At 61.5% G+C, this 17,719-nt stretch overlaps 1 protein-coding gene across 1 annotated transcript in view; it reads left to right on the top strand.

Annotated features, from left to right (window-relative positions):
- Window positions 1–17,719, top strand: part of ULK1 (unc-51 like autophagy activating kinase 1) — a 60,528-nt gene that overhangs the window by 32,472 nt on the left and 10,337 nt on the right. Inside the window, exons 3-15 of the mRNA XM_025402855.1 lie at window positions 44–379; window positions 446–538; window positions 622–663; window positions 12,004–12,036; window positions 12,585–12,621; window positions 13,705–13,878; window positions 13,954–14,027; window positions 14,488–14,589; window positions 15,122–15,180; window positions 15,261–15,343; window positions 15,578–15,628; window positions 16,018–16,106; window positions 17,252–17,396. Coding sequence (XP_025258640.1) covers window positions 44–379; window positions 446–538; window positions 622–663; window positions 12,004–12,036; window positions 12,585–12,621; window positions 13,705–13,878; window positions 13,954–14,027; window positions 14,488–14,589; window positions 15,122–15,180; window positions 15,261–15,343; window positions 15,578–15,628; window positions 16,018–16,106; window positions 17,252–17,396 — 1,318 coding nt within the window. The remainder of the gene's footprint in view (window positions 1–43; window positions 380–445; window positions 539–621; window positions 664–12,003; window positions 12,037–12,584; window positions 12,622–13,704; window positions 13,879–13,953; window positions 14,028–14,487; window positions 14,590–15,121; window positions 15,181–15,260; window positions 15,344–15,577; window positions 15,629–16,017; window positions 16,107–17,251; window positions 17,397–17,719) is intronic.

Raw genomic sequence — 17,719 nt, forward strand, 5'->3', positions numbered from 1 at the left:
CCCCCCCCCCCACGCCGCCCGAGAGTCCCGCCCGACTTTCCAGGCCGACCCCCACCCCAGGATCCCTACCCCGCGACCCCCAGCCCGACTTTCCAGTACAGACTCCCGCCCCGAGATCCCCTGCCGGGCTTTCCAGGCCGACTCCCACCTCAGGATCCACTGCCTGGCTTGCCAGCCCAGATCCCCACTCCGAGACCCCCAGCACGACTTTCCTGTCCAAACCCTTACCCCGGGACACCCCGCGCCCTGTCCCACAGCCTGGCTTTCCAGGCTGGATCCCTACCCCAGGACCCCCAGCCCGATCCTCAACCTGGCTCCCCACTCGGCCTTCCAGTCCCGGGATACCCAACCGGGATCGTCTCAGGGTCCCACCTGTGCGGTGTGGGGTCTGGGGGAGGCCTGCGAGGGGCAGCCCTGGCCCTGAAGTTGCACGTTTGGCTTTCAGAAGCACGATTTGGAGGTCGCCGTCAAGTGCATTAACAAGAAGAACCTCGCCAAATCTCAGACCCTGCTGGGGAAGGAAATCAAAATCCTGAAGGTGAGCTAGTGCTTGGGGAGGGTGTGTGGGCGAGGGCGAGCCCCCCTCCCCACACTGATAAGAAACTTGGGTTTCTGTCCTAGGAACTGAAACATGAAAACATCGTGGCCCTGTACGACTTCCAGGTAAGGCCTCCGGGCTGCTGTGTGCCGGGGACGGGGATGGGAGACTGTGGCCCCAGGTGCTGGATCCCCTGGTGAGCACTGGTGTTGAGCCTGTCCAGGCTGGGGTCTACTGGGCCCCTGGAGACTCCACCCTGGGTCCAGGCCTGGGCTGGGGCTGGCTCTTGCTGTGACTTCCCCAGCTGTGAGACCGGGGAGGGGGTGTCTGGGCCGCAGGGCGCCCCGAGGGCAGGGCTGAGTTCCCCTGACCAGGCATCCCTTCCCCGCCGGGTGTCAGTCCTAGGGGCCCTGCCTGAGTCCAGCGTCCCAGGCAGGCCCTGGCAGCACTGCCGGCCTGGCCCACCTGTCTAGGCCGTGTGTTTGTTGACATTGCTCCTGCGGCCGGCATTGGCCGGCCTTGCTCTGCGTCAGACAGGGCGGGGGAGGGGCCGCCGGAGACTCCTGCTCGCTGGCAGTCAGGGCCGAGCCCGGGCACAGGCGGCTGCCGCTGGCTGGCCAAGGAGATGACCTCAGGCCCGGCTGGCCCCAGGATGCAGGCGGTGGGACCAGCTGGCTTTCATGTTGCCCCCATGTCCCGGGGCTCAGGGCAGGCCAGGCTGGGGCTGTGGGAGCCAGGGTGCCCTCCTGGGGACCAGGAACCTGAGGCGGGAGATCCGCCCGACCAAAGTGCTGACTAATGGCTCTGCGACCTGTTTACTGAGCCCAGGGCCCGGCCCCTGGCTGAGGGAAGGGCTGGCGGGCTGTGTTTTGGTAGCCTCCTCCCTCCGCCTGTCAGAGCTTTGCTGTGGCCTTGGGGACCGAGGCTTGTCACAAGGTGTCGGGTGAGGAGGGCCCAGGTCCAACAAGTACCTGGAAACCCAGGCACACTGTGTCCTGGAACGGGGCCACCCCTCCCGCTGCTTTTCCCGCCCTCTTCCCACCCCTTTTCTCCCTGCTTTCCTCCCTCCTTTCCTCTTCTTTCCTCATCCTCCCCATGTTTGGAAGCCTCCTGCCTGGGCCACAGCCTGGACATGCGTCATGGCGCTGGGAGCCAGCAAGGAGTGGGCAGCTGTCCCTGGCCAGGCAGTGACTCCAAGGAGCCCCCTCCACCCTGGGCTACGCTGCCTCCTGCTCCCCTCCAGGGCTCCCCAGGTCCAGTCCTGGGCATCTCCAGGCCAGGCCCTGTGACTGTCTGCATGACCCCCACAGACCCAGGGCCAGTATCCCCAGCCCCCGCTCCATCCCAGTCGGCCACACACACCTGGTTGTGGGCATCTGCCACTTCCTCCAGTGTTGGCAACACTGCGGCTTCCTCTACTCAGGAAGCACTTAGAGCGGCCTGCTGCAGGCGCTCCTGTCTCCGGGCACCAGGCTCTGCTGGAGCTGCAGCTCAGCCTGCCCTCGCCCCACAGGTGCGGGGATTGTTGCCCTGTGTCGGTAAGGCAATGTTTGAGGCAGGCACCCAAACCCAGGAAAAAATAATTGGCTTTTAAAAATGGGTAATGAACAATTTGAGTGATAAAAGAAAATCTGCAAACATTACAGGAGGGAGTGTGGTAAAGGTAAGAGTCCAGCCCCCTGGATGGAGTCCTGCTGTCCTCCGCTCTCAGGCACCTGCCTTAGTTGTTTCTGTGCCACTGGGGACAGCCGTCCTTACAAGACGATGTGTTCATGTGTGTCCTTCCAACCACACCCACCTCTCTGCACCGTGAATTTTGTCACTTAAGAGTATAGTCTGCGCTCCATCCAGCCTGGGCGACTGAGCGAGACCCTGTCTTTCAAAGAGTACAGCTTGGGGAAGGTTCTGTGCTGGCTCAATCCATATCAGAAAGTTTACCCCTCGGCCAGGCACAGTGGATCACACCTGTGACCGTAGCACTGTGGGAGGCCAGGACAGACCAGCCTGGGCAACATAGCAAGACTTGCTCTCTTTAAAAAAAAAAGAAAGAAAATTAGCCAGGCATAGTGGCATGTCTCAGCTACTCTGAAGGTTGTGGGAGGATTGATCAAGCCCAGGAGTTTGAGGCTGCAGTGAGCCGTGATCTTGCCACTGCATTCCAGCCTGGGCAGCAGAGTGTGACCCTGTCTCAAAAAAACAAAACAAAACAAAAAAATCCCTCAAAAAGTTTACCCCTCTCTGTTAGAGGTCACCATCTGTAAGCGCAGTGGTCGAGAGCCCGGCTGACGCTGATGAGGGGCCCAGTCCTGGCTGCCACGTGCACACACGGCTTCTTCAGTTTGCGGCCCTGTTTCTTCCTCTGTGAAGCAGAAAGCACGGGCTGTGAGGGCTGTGAGAGGGAGTGCTCTCGGGCTGGGGGAGCCATTGTGGAGGTGCTCGCTGCTGTCCTGATTGGGGCCGCCGTGGTGATTTTCAGCCATGGGGTGCCCGTTGCCTGAGATTCCGTAACTGATTTCCCCGAGGCCCTGTAGGTGGGACATGGGGTTATTTTGGGATGCTGGTACATCAGGATGGTTGTGACTGGATCCCTAGAAGTGGAATCCTTGGGTGGGAGGCATGCTGGTTTTTAATTTGGGTAGTTTTTGCCAAATTGACCTCCAGAGAGGCAATGCCAGTGGTCTCTCAGCCTGACTCCAAGCACATGTCTCCCTAGCTCCTTGCCAGGAGGGCGGCTCTCAGAGGTTTCCATCGTGGCTCATGTGAGAAGTGGAAAATGATGTCTCTTATGGTTTTGCTATTCTTTTTTTTTTTTTTTTTTTTTGAGATGGAGTTTTCTTCTTTTCACCCAGAATGGAGTGCAGTGGCGCGATCTCGCCTCACTGCAACCTCCGCCTCCCGGGTCCAAGCGATTCCCCTGCCTCAGCCTCCCAAGTACAGGCGTGTGCCACCACACCCAGCTGATTTTTGTATTTTTAGTAGAGACAGGGTTTCACCGTGTTGGCCAGCCTGGTCTCGAACTTCTGACCTCATGATCCACCAGCCTCGGCCTCCCAAAGTGCTGGGATTGCAGGAGTGAACCACCGTGCCTGGTCGGTTTTCTTTTTCATTGGTGATGAATGAGCTTCACTATCTGAGCATGGGAATGTTAGAAATACCACTTGTCCTTTGTACAATGTATTTTTTTTTTTTTTTGAGATGGAGCTTCAATCGTCACCCAGGCTGGAGTGCAATGGCGCGATCTTGACTTATTGGAACCTCTGCCTCCTGGGTTCAAGCGATTCTCCCACCTCGGCCTCCCGAAGTGCTGGGATTACAGGCATGAACCACCGTGCCCAGCCTTCACAATATATTTCTGTATTTTATATATATGTCTTTTTGAGATGGAGTTTCACTCTTGTTGCCCAGGCTGGAGTGCAATGGCACTATCTCGGCTCACCACAACCTCCACCTCCCTGGTTCAAGCAATTCTCCTGCCTCAGCCTCCCGAGTAGCTGGGATTACAGGCATGTGCCACCACACCCGGCTAATTTTGTACTTTTAGTAGAGACATGGTTTCTCTGTGTTGGTCAGGCTGGTCTAGAACTCCTGACCTCAGCTGATCCGCCCGCCTCAGCCTCCCAAAGTGCTGGGATTACAGGCAGGAGCCACCACTTCGGGCCTATTTTAATACATTTTTTAAAAGAGACTGGGACTCACTCCCTTGCCCAGGCTGGAGTGCAGTGGCATAATCATGGCTCACTGCAGCCTTGAACACCTGAACTCAAGAGATCCTCCCACTTCAGCCTCCAGAGTAGCTGGGACTACAGGTATGCACCACCATACCTGGTTAGGCACATATTTCTGGCAAGTTCTTGATCCCTTTTTTGCCAAGGTTGAAGGGTACCATGCTTAACACCATGGCCCCTGAGCCATTCTGCCGTTCGCTGGGCCTTAACTCTAATATTTACCTGTGTGACCTTGGGCAGGCAGCCTCCTGGCACCTCAGTTTTCTTACCTTTTAAAAACTGTTGACTGGGTGCAGTGGCTCAGGCCTGTAATCCCAGCACTTTGGGAGGCTGAGGCATGTGGATCACGAGGTCAGGAGATCGAGACTATCCTGGCCAACATGGTGAAACCCCGCCTCTGTTAAAATACAAAAATTAGCCGGGCATGGTGGCCCATGCCTATAGTCCCAGCTACTCATGAGGCTGAGGCAGTAGATTCGCTTGAACCCAGGAGGCGGAGGCGGCAGTGAGCCGAGATTGCGCCGCTGCACTCCAGCCTGGGAGACAGGGCGAATCTATCAAAAAAAAAAAAAACAAGGCCGGGCGCGGTGGCTCACGCCTGTAATCCCAGCACTTTGGGAGGCCGAGACGGGCGGATCACGAGGTCAGGAGATCGAGACCATCCTGGCTAACACGGTGAAACCCCGTCTCTACTAAAAAATACAAAAAACTAGCTGGGCGAGGTGGCGGGCGCCTATAGTCCCAGCTACTCGGGAGGCTGAGGCAGGAGAATGGCGTGAACCTGGGAGGCGGAGCTTGCAGTGAGCTGAGATCCGGCCACTGCACTCCAGCCTGGGTGACAGAGCGAGACTCCGTCTCAAAAAAAAAAACAAAAAAACAAAAAACAAAAATGAAAACCGTTGTGGTTGTGATGGCAACTTGAGTGTGTTAAGTCCTTAGAACTATGCCTGCCACGTTGTAAGTGCTCTGTAAATATTGATTGGTAGGCGTCCTTTATATATGAAGGAAAGTAGCTTCTTTGTGATAGGTTGCAGGTATTCCCCTCCATGTTGTTTGTTGACAGTTGAGGTTATTTTTATCGTGTTGGGTTTTGTGTATTGGGTTTCTTTTTTATCCATAAACATTGTGAAAGTGTGAGTGCCTGGGAAGTGTGTACCTTGGGTTATGCTCTTTGAGTCCACTACAGCTGTTGGGAGCAGCTGCAGCACCTGGCCTCCTTATTGAGGGTGTGGTGGCAGCGTCTGCACTTGCCTGGCCCCAGGAGTGCGCCACCACAGGAATCAGGGTGTGGGGCTGTGGAGCCAGGCTGGGATCCTGCCCAGCGTGCCCTGGGAGGAGGGCTGATGGCTACAGGCCTTGCTAACGGTGGCCCCAGTGGCCAGCACGCCAACTGACAGGTTCCTTGCAGCTGAAGGCCTTGCTGGGCCACTCAGGTGTGACTCACTCAGGCCCTGCAGATAGAGCCGTTGCCCGTGAGTTACCTGTGGTGGAGACCTGAGTCAAGAGGTGTGCTCCCCCGTGGAGACCCGAGTCAAGAGGTGTCCAGGCCTGCTTAGGGGCCTGGGAGACCGTGGGTCCAGGCAGTCCAGCCCGGCATGAGACTGTGACTCCCCATCCCAGAGTGAGGAGGGGACTGCCAGGCCTGGGCTGGTCTGGCGGGGGGGCTGTCTGCAGCGGGAGTTGGGGCAGGATGCAGGCCGAGTAGAAACCCATGGGGGGGGTACCCAGCTCCCGGGCAGGGGCCTGTGAAGGGGCCCCCAGGGCCCAGGCAGTTCTGGAATTACCTCCAAAGTGGTGTGTATCTTTTTTTTTAACTTTTAAAATCATGGGATAAGACCGGGCGTGGTGACTAACGCCTGTATTCCCAGTACTTCTGGTGACCAAGGTGGGCAGATCACCTGAGGTCAGGAGTTCGAGACCAGCCTGGCCAACATGGCAAAACCCCTTCTCTACTAAAAGTACAAAAATTAGCCGGGCATGGTGGTGCACACCTGTAGTCCCAGCTACTTGGAAGGCTGAGGCAGGAGAATCGCTTGAACCTGGGAGGTAGAGGTTGCAGTGAGCCGAGATCGCGCCACTACACTCCAGCCTGGGTGACAGAACGAGACTCCGTCTCAAAAGAAAAAAAAAAGAAAAAGAAAAAAATCATGGGATAAAAATACTGGAAGGTGCAAAACAGATGAGAAGGTGCACCACAACAGGCCCTGTGTGGTGTAGCAAGCGCCAGCCCAAAGCCATGCCCATATCCTGGGCTGCTCCCTTTGCCACATGCTGACTTTAAGCCTGGAGGTGGGATGTCAGCCGTAGGTTTGAGGGGTGCTGTGTCTCTGTGGGTGACAGGAGTTGGTTTTTATTTCTGCGCATTACCCCGTTGTGGGACTGTCACCTGGTATCAGTATCTGTCCGCAACGGCTGGGGGACGGGTCTCAGCCGCCTGAAGGACAGAGCTGCTGGGAGCAGGTTTCATTGGGGTGTGCGCCAACTAGGATGGCCGGGTCTCGGGAGGAATGTGTGGAGTGGGCGTCTTCCCGAGGGTCTCTGCAGCTTACACTGCCCCCCAGCCCCCCACCCCTGCTTGCACTGGAATTGTTCCCTGCCTTTTCCAAGCAAGGTTGTGCCCTCAGAAGGGTCAGGCCACCCACCCCTGCCTCACTGCATCTAGGGACGTGCCTCAACCCGCTGCGACTGACTCCTGGGTTGTCCAGACCCCCAGACCCAGCAGGCGGGAGGCTGCAGAGGTCAGCCTGGGCTGTAGCCCCAGGAGGCCCACACACAATGGGCGGCTGCTAGTGGTTCCCCAGGGCCAGAGGGCGGCCCTTCCTTCTTAGGGTGGAGCCGGCATCCCTTCCCTTTTGGGAGCTGTCCAGGAACCCCGCCTGGGGGTGCAGAGTGGTTCTGTCCAGCCACAGCTGTGGCTTTTGCCACTTTTTGGAGCCAAGAAGGCCAGCTCTGGAGGCGTGAACTAGGTCAGTGCCTGCTCACCAGGCCCAGCCCAGGATCACCAGACAGGAGTAGGACTGGCAGAGGGTGGGAGCCTGGATCCTATTAAGTAAAGCACCTTAGCACCCCAGGGGTGGGGCAGCCTCCTACGTGCCCAGACACCCGTGCCAGGCTGCCTGGGACACCTGGCTGGCTGTGCGTGCGTGCGTGCATGTGTGCGGGGTGTGGGGGCCGGCCTGCCTGGGGGGTGCTGTCCCGGGTCCCTCAGGCACGCTGCCCGGAGACAGTGGGGTGTTGATTTTGCTGCCTTTTTGAAGTGTTCTGAACCTCGGATGCATGTGCTGGGATTTTTCAGGGACAGCCCTGTGGAATGGTCAGCAGCCGTTCCGTTTCTCCCTTAAAATAGGCGACAAGGTGGGACCCACCTCCTGGGGTGCGGATGATGGTGCAGGGAGCCTGCCCTGTTTGATTAGGGCGTGGGCCCTGTGGCCACCGCTGTGTGTGTCACCACGGGATGGACCCCCAGGCCCTGCCGTGGGAGGCGAGCTGCTCGGCCTGGGGTGGCCGTTTCCTGCCCTGGAGCCCAGGGAGGCAGTCATGGCCCTTTCTGGTGTCTTTAACTGGGTGGCTTGATGCTGGGAGCATGCCTGGTCCCCGCTCCCCAGGGTAGCTTGTGAAAACCAAATTTAGCTGCAAGGCAGAAGTGGAACCCGATGCCCTGTGTGGGTTCTGGGTGGGCCCAGGGCTGGGCAGGGGAGGTCAGCTTGGCCGGCAAGGCTGTGCTTTCACCTGACCCCGGTCAAGAGCCCCAGAGAGAGTCGCTGCCTGTGGGAAGGGTGGGCAGGCCCAGCTGGGGGACCTGTCGGGGAGGTGTTGTGGCGCAGGACCTGGGCCTGCAGCTGCCCTGGAGGAGCTCCCCTAAGCCCTGGCAGGGGGTGGGCCTGGGCTTGTTTGTCCTCACTCTTCATCCCTGACCCTGCCAGGGTTGGAGGCAGCAAAGCTAGGCCCTTCCGGGGACACAGAGGGTTATTGGCTTGGCACTGGCACTGGCAGAGAGTGAGGACGGGACTCCAGCCCACCTGCTTGGGCTGTCTTGCCACTTCCCAGCCTGGGCGTGCCTCCCAACCTCTGGGGCCTCAGTGTGCTCGTATGGGAAGTGGGCTGGTTATGGCCTGCTACCTGGGCTCCTGCAGGGCTGGTGCACTTGGACTTCACAGGAGGTGTGGGAGAGGCCCTGGTGTGCCCCTGACGCCCAGCTCAGGGAGTTGGATGCCCACAGCCCTGAGGGCCTGTCTGAAGCTGTCATCTGTCCCAGGGGAGTTGGGAAGACCCAAATGCCTGTGGTAAGGTGGGTGCCCCCACCCTACCCTGCAGCCCCACACTACCCTGTAGCCCCACCCCCACTGGCCCTGAGTCCCCTGCTGGGGAGGACCTTTTAGGAGACAGGCTGAGCCTGGGCCAGGCCTTGGCTTCTGCAAGGGACCATCTGAAGTGCAGGGCCCTGCCCACTCCCTCCTGGGAGTTGGTGGTGCCCCCTGAAGTTTTGGGGATGGAAGAGGGTGGCCAGCACAGTGGGGAGGGCAGAGGGGTCTCTAGGAAGGCAACCTAGGCGTGACATCTGTGACTCTGGGGCAAGGCCAGGGGTCTAGACGTGTCAGTAGCGAGGTGGGTTCCAGCACTTATGAGGCCAATGTGGCTGGAGGGATGGCAGGGCCAGGTGTCCTGGATAGGGGTGTTGGGGACCCTGGCTGGAGTGTGGGCAGCAGATGGGGTGGGGGAAGAGCCTTCTTGCCAGGGTCTTGTGGGCCCAGGGCCAGTCACTGGTGCCACAGGGGTCTCCCTGGTGGGCCTCTGCCTTTCTTCTTTTTGAGACAAGTCTCGTTCCGTCACCCATCCTGGAGTGCAGAAAGTGACACCAACTCCCGGCTCACTGTAGCTGTGGCCTCCTGGGCCTAAGCCATCCTCCCACCTCAGCCTCGAGTAGCTGGGACTACAGGCGTGCACTGTCACGCCTAGATAATTTTTGTATTTTGTTGTAGAGATGGGGTTTTGCTATGTTGCCCAGGCTGGTCTCAAACTGCTGGTCTCAGGCGATCCTCTGGCCTTGGCCTCCCAACGTGCTGGGATAAGCCTGAGCCACCATACCCGGCCAGGCCTTTGCCTTTCTAGGGGTGAGAGGTGGCTGCCTTAGTGTTTGGGGGTGGGAGGAAGCCACAGGGCTTCAGTTAGCACCCCCTGCCCAGAGGGAGCTCCTGTCCCACACAGGCCGGTCCTGAGTCGGTGGCTGGGGGATGGGGTGCTGGGCTCCCGCTGTGCACACATGGGCGTTCCCCCAGGGTGCCTCTGTCTTTACACATCCCTGGTTGTGCTGGCTTTGCTGGTGGGTTTGGAGCTCTGGTGAGCAGGTCAGGTCTTGGGGAGCCCCTGGCTCTGTGATCCAGGGCAGGTGGCCCCCAGAGAGGAGAGGAGAAATGTGGGCACCTATGGGCACTCACTGGAGGGGCTGTGGGGAGGGTAATGGTGGGGCCCAGGTCACGGAGTGGACATTGCAGTCCTGAAGTTATTTCTCGTTCTAGCTTTGTCTCCCCTTCCTTCCTGGGTTCTGCCCGGAGCTGTCCCTGCAGTCCCCTTTGCCCCATCCTGTACCCCGTGTGGATTGTTCTCCCCACGGCTGCTGGGAGCCCTGGGCTTGGGGTGCACAGGCATGGGTGGGGTGGGCTGAGGCCTGCCTGGTGGACAGGTCCCACCTTCTCTAGGCTGTGCCTGGGTTTCTGGGTCTCCCTCTGGGCCAGCCATGCGGTGTCTGTGGATCCTGGGGTTGCTGCCTGAGCAGCATCGGCCTTAGCCGCCCTAAGAGCACCCTTTCCTGAGCCTGTCCCCACTCAGCATCCTTGTCCAGCCCACAGCTCCTCTGTGGGGGCAGCTCTGGGGGCACGGGCTTCTCACGTTATGAAGCAGATATACCCAGTGGCTTTGTGGTTGTCCCCCCATCAGGGATGCCTTCTGATTGGTCGGGGCCTCCTGGGACTGGGGGCTGAGCAGGAGTCCTGTGTGGGACCCTGCTCCCACAGGCACCGAGGGGTGTTCTCCCTGCAGCCCCCCTCCAGACACAGCTCCCCTTTGCTTTGAGACAGCTTGGGCCCGCTCAGGGGTAGAAGTGGGATGGCCGTACAATAGTGTGTAGACTCGCTTCCCTGCAAGCACCTAGAGCGTGTGGATGTGTACAGGGCAGGGGGAGGGGCTTTGTGTGGATGTGTACAGGGCAGGGGGAGGGGCTTTGTGTGGATGTGTACAGGGCAGAGGGAGGGGCTAGAGCGTGTGGATGTGTACAGGGCAGAGGGAGGGGCTTTGTGTGGATGTGTACAGGGCAGGGGGAGGGCCTAGAGCGTGTGGATGTGTACAGGGCAGGGGGAGGGGCTAGAGCGTGTGGATGTGTACAGGGCAGGGGGAGGGGCTAGAGCGTGTGGATGTGTACAGGGCAGAGGGAGGGGCTTTGAGGGCTTCCTCCTGTTCGGAGGCCCCGAATTGGGTATGTGGGGCCCTCGCTCCTCCAGCCCAGCCTGCCTGGTTTGATGTGGCTTCCTGGGCCTCACTCTCCTTGTCTGTGAAACGGGAGTGATGAGGGCTTGTTCCTGTGGCTGCGGGGAGTGAGTGGTGGGCTACAGGGAGGCTCCCAGTCCCAGGTGAGGGGGTATGCACGCTGGCCGTTGGGGTGTGTGCTGTGTCTGTGCCTGTGGCTCACTCTGAGTTTCATGGGGCAGGCAAGGGCAGGTGCAGGTGGCACCCCTGGTCAGGTCTGTGTCTGAGCTGAGGGCTGAGCAGCTGCTGGCCAGGCCTTGTTGGCCCAGCAGTGGAGGGGGTGGCTGGGATGCCTCTGACCGAAGGCATTGGGTCGAGGGGTGGCAGCCTAAGCTGCAGCCAGGTTGGGGTAGGGCAGCTGGAGGCCTCCAGGCCTCTGGGTCAGCCTGGCAGTGCCAATCTGCAATCTGTTGGCGTCTCTTTTTAATTTTTTTTGAGATGGAGTCTCACTCTGTTGCCCAGGCTGGAGTGCAGTGGCACGGTCTTAGCTCACTGCAACCTTCTCCTCCCGGGTTCAAGTGATTTTCCTGCCTTAGCCTCCTGGGTAGCTGGGATTACAGGCGCGCGCCACCACGCCTGGCTAATTTTAGTATTTTAATAGAGACGGAGTTTCACCATGTTGGTCAGGCTGGTGTCGAACTGCTGACCTTGTGATCCACCTGCCTCGGCCTCCCAAAGTGTTGGGATTACAGGTGTGAACCACCACGTCTGTTTAAGTTTTGTATTTTCAGTAGAGACGGGGTTTCACCATGTTGGCCAGGCTGGTTTCAAACACTGACCTTGTGATCCACCCACCTTGGCCTCCCATGGTGCTGGGATTACAGGGTCGCGTGAGCCACTGCGACCAGCCCTGTTGGGGCGTCTTTGATCCTGGGCTCAGGAGCTGAGAAGTGTCTGTGGCCTGAGGGCCAAGCCCTGCCCACACACCTGGCCTTCACCCTTCCTGCTAGAGGGTATGTCCTCTGCCAGGAGTTGTCGCTTATATGGGGGACCAGGGGCCTTTACCTTGATCATGATGGAGACCTGGATGGCCACAAAACACAGAACACACCCACCTACAAAGCACGTGGCCCACAGATGTCCTCGTCTCCTGGCTGCCGGATGACCAGCTAAGTCCTGGCACTGCAGGGCCTGCCCAGGCTGAATTGGGGCTGAGCCAGACTCCCTGCAGTAGGGCCCGGGGGCACTGGGACCTCTCACAGCCTCTTTTCTGTCTTGCAGGAAATGGCTAATTCTGTCTACCTGGTCATGGAGGTGAGTGCCTTGTGGTGTGAGGACAAGTGCAGGCTGATGGCCATGGCCCTGGGAGCCCCAGAGGGAGGGATGTGGCCAGGGGGGAGGGTGACGAGCACCTTTTCTCTTTTTTTGAGATGGAGTCTCACTGTCGCCCAGGCTGGAGTGCAGTGGTGCGATCTCAGCTCACTGCAACCTCCACCTCCGGGTTCAAGCAATCTTCCTGCCTCAGCCTCCCGAGTAGCTGGGATTACAGGTGTGTGCCACCAAGCCCGGCTAATTTTTGTAGTTCTAGTAGAGATGGGGTTTCGCCACGTTGGCCAGGCTGGTCTTGAACTCCTGACTTCTAGCGATCTGCCCACCTCGGCCTCCCAAAGTGCTGGGATTACAGGTGTGAGCTGCCATGACTGCTGAGCATCACTACTGATGTCTTCCAGCAGGGACTGTGGGGACACCTGCCCTGGGGTGGGCAGGTGCCGGAGGGCCCAGGGAGTAGTGTCCAAGTGTGAGGGGTGGAGAGTTGGGCCCTGGTCCCTGCTGCAGCCTGATGCGTGTCTGGTCTTTTGCAGTACTGCAACGGTGGGGACCTGGCCGACTACCTGCACAGTGAGTGCACAGCTGTGCCAGTTGGGCTGCCAGCCGGCCCCCCAGGGCCCCGCACCCAGGGCCACCCTGGCCCAGCCTGGAAGGCAGCCTGGCTCGAGTGGGTCCCTGGCTGATTGTGAGATTGGCTCTTTCTCGTCCCCTTGGGACTCCTGAGGGGATGCAGGGGGCTGAGCGGCTCCCAGTTGGTAGCATTCGGTCCATCCACCCGCCTCCCCCTTGCTTGAGGAAACAGCTGTGACCAAAGTAGCCCGAGGCCTCTGGTCGAATGAGGCCACGGGAGCCGCACAAACAAGGGGCGCGGGGCTGTTGTCTTCATAGTGTGGGTGGAAGGTGGCTCTTGGCCCACCCAAAGTTGAGCCGCGTGGCGGATGGGAGGAGGATGTGCTGCGCAGGGCCGGGCAGGGCAGAGGGAAGGAGAGCAGGTGGGCGCCCGTCTGTTCCCAGGCTCCCTGGGTGGGGGTCCGGGCCACGGCGCCGGCGGCCTCTCGGGTGTGTCCGGAGGGTCTGGAGGTGGCGCTGGGATGGTTCCGGGGACTTGCGCCTGAGCACCCTGGAGCCGGCAGGGCTGCTCGAACGCCGGCTCAGCCTCGCGTCGCCCTCACGGCGCTGGGGCGGGAGTGCCGGGCTGGTAGATGGGCAGGACCCGCTGGCCCCCTCGCCTCGTCCCCCGCGGGGAGGACCCCACCGTCCAGCCTGGGAGACAGACGCTGAGGCCGGGCGGAGTGGAGACTGTGGCTGCGGTCCGGCTGCGCGCGGCTGGCCGCTGTCTGGATGCCGGGAAGAGGGGCGGGAGCGGGACCCGGGCGGAACCGCGGCACCGAGGCTGGGCGGCGGCCTCCCGTCTTGGAGCAGCTGCAGCCCGGGGCTGGGTGGTGGGGCCGGCGCGCCGGGCTCTGCGCGGGAGCTTCAGGCGCGCCCTGGTCTCGGCGGCCCGCGGTGGCTCGTGCTCCTGAGCCGGCGTTTCCTCCCGGCCCGCGGCCATGCCTGGCTCTCTCCGGCGTGTGGTGGGAGCGGCCTGGCCGCGCGGGGCTCACCCCTGGGGGAGCAGACACGGCCCCCAGCCTGAGCCGCCTCTCCCCGCAGCCATGCGCACGCTGAGCGAGGACACCATCAGGCTCTTCCTGCAGCAGATCGCGGGCGCCATGCGGCTTCTGCACAGCAAGGGCATCATCCACCGGGACCTGAAGCCGCAGAACATCCTGCTGTCCAACCCCGCGGGCCGCCGCGCCAACCCCAACAGCATCCGCGTCAAGATCGGTCAGCCGCGGGCGGGCAGGCCCGGCGGGGAGGGGCTCCGGGGCGGGCGCCCGTCCTGACGCGTCTCTCCCGCAGCTGACTTCGGCTTCGCGCGGTACCTCCAGAGCAACATGATGGCGGCCACACTGTGCGGCTCCCCCATGTACATGGTGTGTCTGCCTTGAACGGGCTGTGCCGGGTGGGCGCCTTGCTGGGCTTGCTGTTTGGCTGCGGTGTGGCGGGCTCTGCTCCGGTTGGCTGTGGCCCGGCAGGCTCTGCTCTGATTGGCTGGGGTGTGGTGGGCTCTGCTCTGGTTGGCTGTGGCCCGGCAGGCTCTGCTCTGATTGGCTGTGGCCTGGCAGGCTCTGCTCTGATTGGCTGGGGTTTGGCGGGCTCCGCTCTGGTTGGCTGTGGCCCAGTGGGCTCTTCTCTGATTGGCTGTGGCGCAGTGGGCTCTTCTCTGATTGGCTGTGGCCCAGTGGGCTCTTCTCTGATTGGCTGTGGCCCGGCAGGCTCTGCTCTGATTGGTTGGGGTGTGGTGGGCTCTGCTCCGGTTGGCTGTGGCCTGGTGGGCTCCTTCTTAGGTCGGCGTTTGGGGGCCTCACACTGACCCCGCTTCTGGTCCTGCAGGCCCCCGAGGTCATCATGTCCCAGCACTACGACGGGAAGGCGGACCTGTGGAGCATCGGCACCATCGTCTACCAGTGCCTGACGGGGAAGGCGCCCTTCCAGGTAACTCGGCTTGGCCCTGGTCCCCTGTCGCACCTTCCGCGCAAGTGTCCGCCAGCTGCGGTCAGACGCCCCCCGCGAGCCCTGCCCGCGCCCCACGGGCTCCCTCGGGTCCTGGCAGGGCGGGGCGGGCGTCCAGGGGTCCAGTGGGGACAGGGCCTCGGCCTCCCCCGGGGGGCGGCGCCGCCGGCGGTGACTGGGAGCTGCCCCCGCGCGGCCTCCCTCGCCTGCCTGGTCACCTGCCTGGTCACCTGCCTGGTCACCTGCCTGGTCAGAGGTGAGGGCAGCGCCGGGGCCGAGTGGGTGGGGGCGCGGAGGCCGCGTTCTGGGGGGTGGACACCCCGAGAGACCGTCGGCGGCTCCTCCCCGCCCCCATGCTCGCACCTCCAGCAGCAAACAGCGGCGCCGGCGCCCGGTGTCCCCCGGGCTTCGCAGCGTCTGGGGCAGGGACCGACTGGGGACAACGCGCCAGGACCCCATGGGCTGGTCCCGCTCGGCCGCAGCCCTGGCAGTCAGGCTGTCCCCGTCCCCGCAGGCCAGCAGCCCCCAGGACCTGCGCCTGTTCTACGAGAAGAACAAGACGTTGGTCCCCATGTAAGCGCCCTCCTGCCTTCCCTTCCCCCGCGGGCTCCGGCCCCGCAGGCCCCGCTCACAGCAGCCTCTTCTCACCCCAGCATCCCCCGGGAGACCTCGGCCCCGCTGCGGCAGCTGCTCCTGGCTCTGCTCCAGCGCAACCACAAGGACCGCATGGACTTCGGTGAGCACCCACGGGGGGTGCAGCCGGAGCCCCCCACCCTCCCTCCTTGCATTTGCTGATATGAGCAGAGCCCACCCGCTTCGCACCCAGCCCCACGTGCACACTGCCCTTTCCACAAGCCAAGCGCAGGCAGGGGCTCCACCTCTGCCCGGGCGGGTGCCCACCTTGCTACGGGAGCTCAGGCCTTGGGGAGGCGGGAGCCTCCTGAGGCCTCACTCGTCCTTCCTCCTGCAGATGAGTTTTTCCGTCACCCTTTCCTCGATGCCAGCCCCTCCGTCAGGAAGTGTGAGTTTCTGTGGGTCCTGGGGCTCCGGATGGGCCCTACACCCTGGGGTCTGGTTAGGCACTGAGTGTGGGGTAGAGGGAGCAGGTCTTGAGCTGCGGCAGCTCCCAGGGAGGGTAGAACACCCGGCCCCTCACTCTGCTGCAGCGGGGACCCCAAGGCCAGGGTGCGCGTGATGATGCAGCAGGCTTGGGATGGGGATGGGGTGTTGGAGGGGCTGGTGCTGCCCTGTGACTGTCATGGGGTGGTCCAGGAGGGAGCCTCCCTCCCTGCTGGTCAGGTTGTAGCGGGAAGTGGAGGGGATATGGTTGAGCTTGTCCAGTTCGTGGGTTGGCTCTAGGGTGAGGAGACAGGAGGATGGTCCAGACTGACCTATGCATGTTTCCCTCAGCCCCACCGGTGCCTGTGCCCTCATACCCAAGTTCGGGGTCCGGCAGCAGCTCCAGCAGCAGCTCCACCTCCCACCTGGCCTCCCCGCCGGTGAGTTGCCGCCCCAGGGGCCTGACAGCTTCTCCCCGCACTCAGCAGTCAGGGGCTCCAGCCCTGGGCCCCCGCGGGGACGTGCTGTGACTTCTGTTGTCTGTGTGAGTCACGAAAGACATGGATGAGTTCGTCCTGTAGATGGTGAAGCCCCATAAACAGGCGACGGCCCCTGCCAGCACCCACAGCCCTCAGGTCCCAGAGGCCAACAGGGCGGCTGTTTGGTCTGGTCCTGTCTTTGGTTTTGTGCTGACGCAGACAGAAGTAGCGTGTGGCCTTGGCCCACTGGCACCTGCACCCCTGGCCTCCTTTGTGGTGTCTTCCACTGGACTCAGCATGGGTAGGGTTGCAGGGTGATGGCCCCACATGATGGTGGCACTCCTTGTGTGACATGGGAGGGGTCTGCAGAGCACCTGAGTCGGCCATGAACCCCCATGCCTCTGTCCATCTGACCTGGAACCTGGCTCTTGGGCATGGTGTGGTGACTGGTGGTAGAGTTTTGTGTGTGGGCTCTCCTGGCCTGGCCCCCTGCTCTGTGACCAGGGACCAGTCCTCTGACCTTGGTTGTCTGCCTGTATCATGGCCAGAAGCTCAGATGTGGTGAGGGGAGCGTGGCAGCACCGCGCTGTAGGGAGGTGTGGCCCTCTGCACAGCTGCCCTGGGGCACTTGGGGGTTTAGCCACCACCGCATGGATGGTGTGTGCTGGGCCTTAGCATGGTACTGGCCTCAGAGCAGGGTCCACCGGGGGTGGCAGCCTCTTCACTGGACATGACCCCCATCGCACCTCACTCTCTTGGCTATGCAAACGGAAAAGTGAGGTGCAGAGGGCAGGTGGTGAACAACTCCCCAAAACAGGGCCTCCCAGAGCTTCTGGGAACTGAGGGCTTCAACCCACCCAGGCTGCATGGTGGGAGTGGCTCATTGGGGGGCCTGTCCCTGCGAGGTCAAGGCCGGCCTTTGAGTGGAGTCCTCTGGAAGTACAGAGGAGAGCAGAGCATGGGAAGAAACATGCCCCCAGCCCTTCTCAGCCCCAGCGCCCCTGATCTTTACTGGGGCTCTGGGCCGTCCCAGAGGAGGGGGGATTTGCTCTCCTGAGTGTCTGTGTCCCTGAGACCTGCTCACCAGCCCCTCCATTGACTCTCAGTCCTTGGGCGAGATGCAGCAGCTACAGAAGACCCTGACCTCGCCGGCTGACACCGCTGGCTTCCTGCACAGCTCCCGGGACTCTGGCGGCAGCAAGGACTCCTGTGACACAGACGACTTCGTCATGGTCCCCGCGCAGTTTCCAGGTCAGGGAGAACGCGGGGCTCGGAGGTGACGCCTCGGGTGCAGCAGGGACAGTGTACTGCACGTACTGGATGCACTGGGTGTGGCCCGTCTCCACGTACGGGCAGTCAGGGTAGGCCCCTGGGAGCCACCAGCATCAGCTCCGCTTGGCTGGGGAGGCCGCGTCTCTTAAAACCACTCTGGGAATCAGAGCCGGGTCCTCCTAGTAGTCAGTAGGAGGTTGGAGGCTGTAGGCCTGGTCCCCCCAGACAGTGCTGCTCTTCCAGATGGGTGGGGGATGCTCACCTCCTGCTCCTCCCACACTGCCGTCGTGTATCCCTACCTT

Source organism: Theropithecus gelada, chromosome 11 (genome assembly GCF_003255815.1).
Source record: "Theropithecus gelada isolate Dixy chromosome 11, Tgel_1.0, whole genome shotgun sequence".
Taxonomy (NCBI): Eukaryota; Metazoa; Chordata; class Mammalia; order Primates; family Cercopithecidae; genus Theropithecus; species Theropithecus gelada.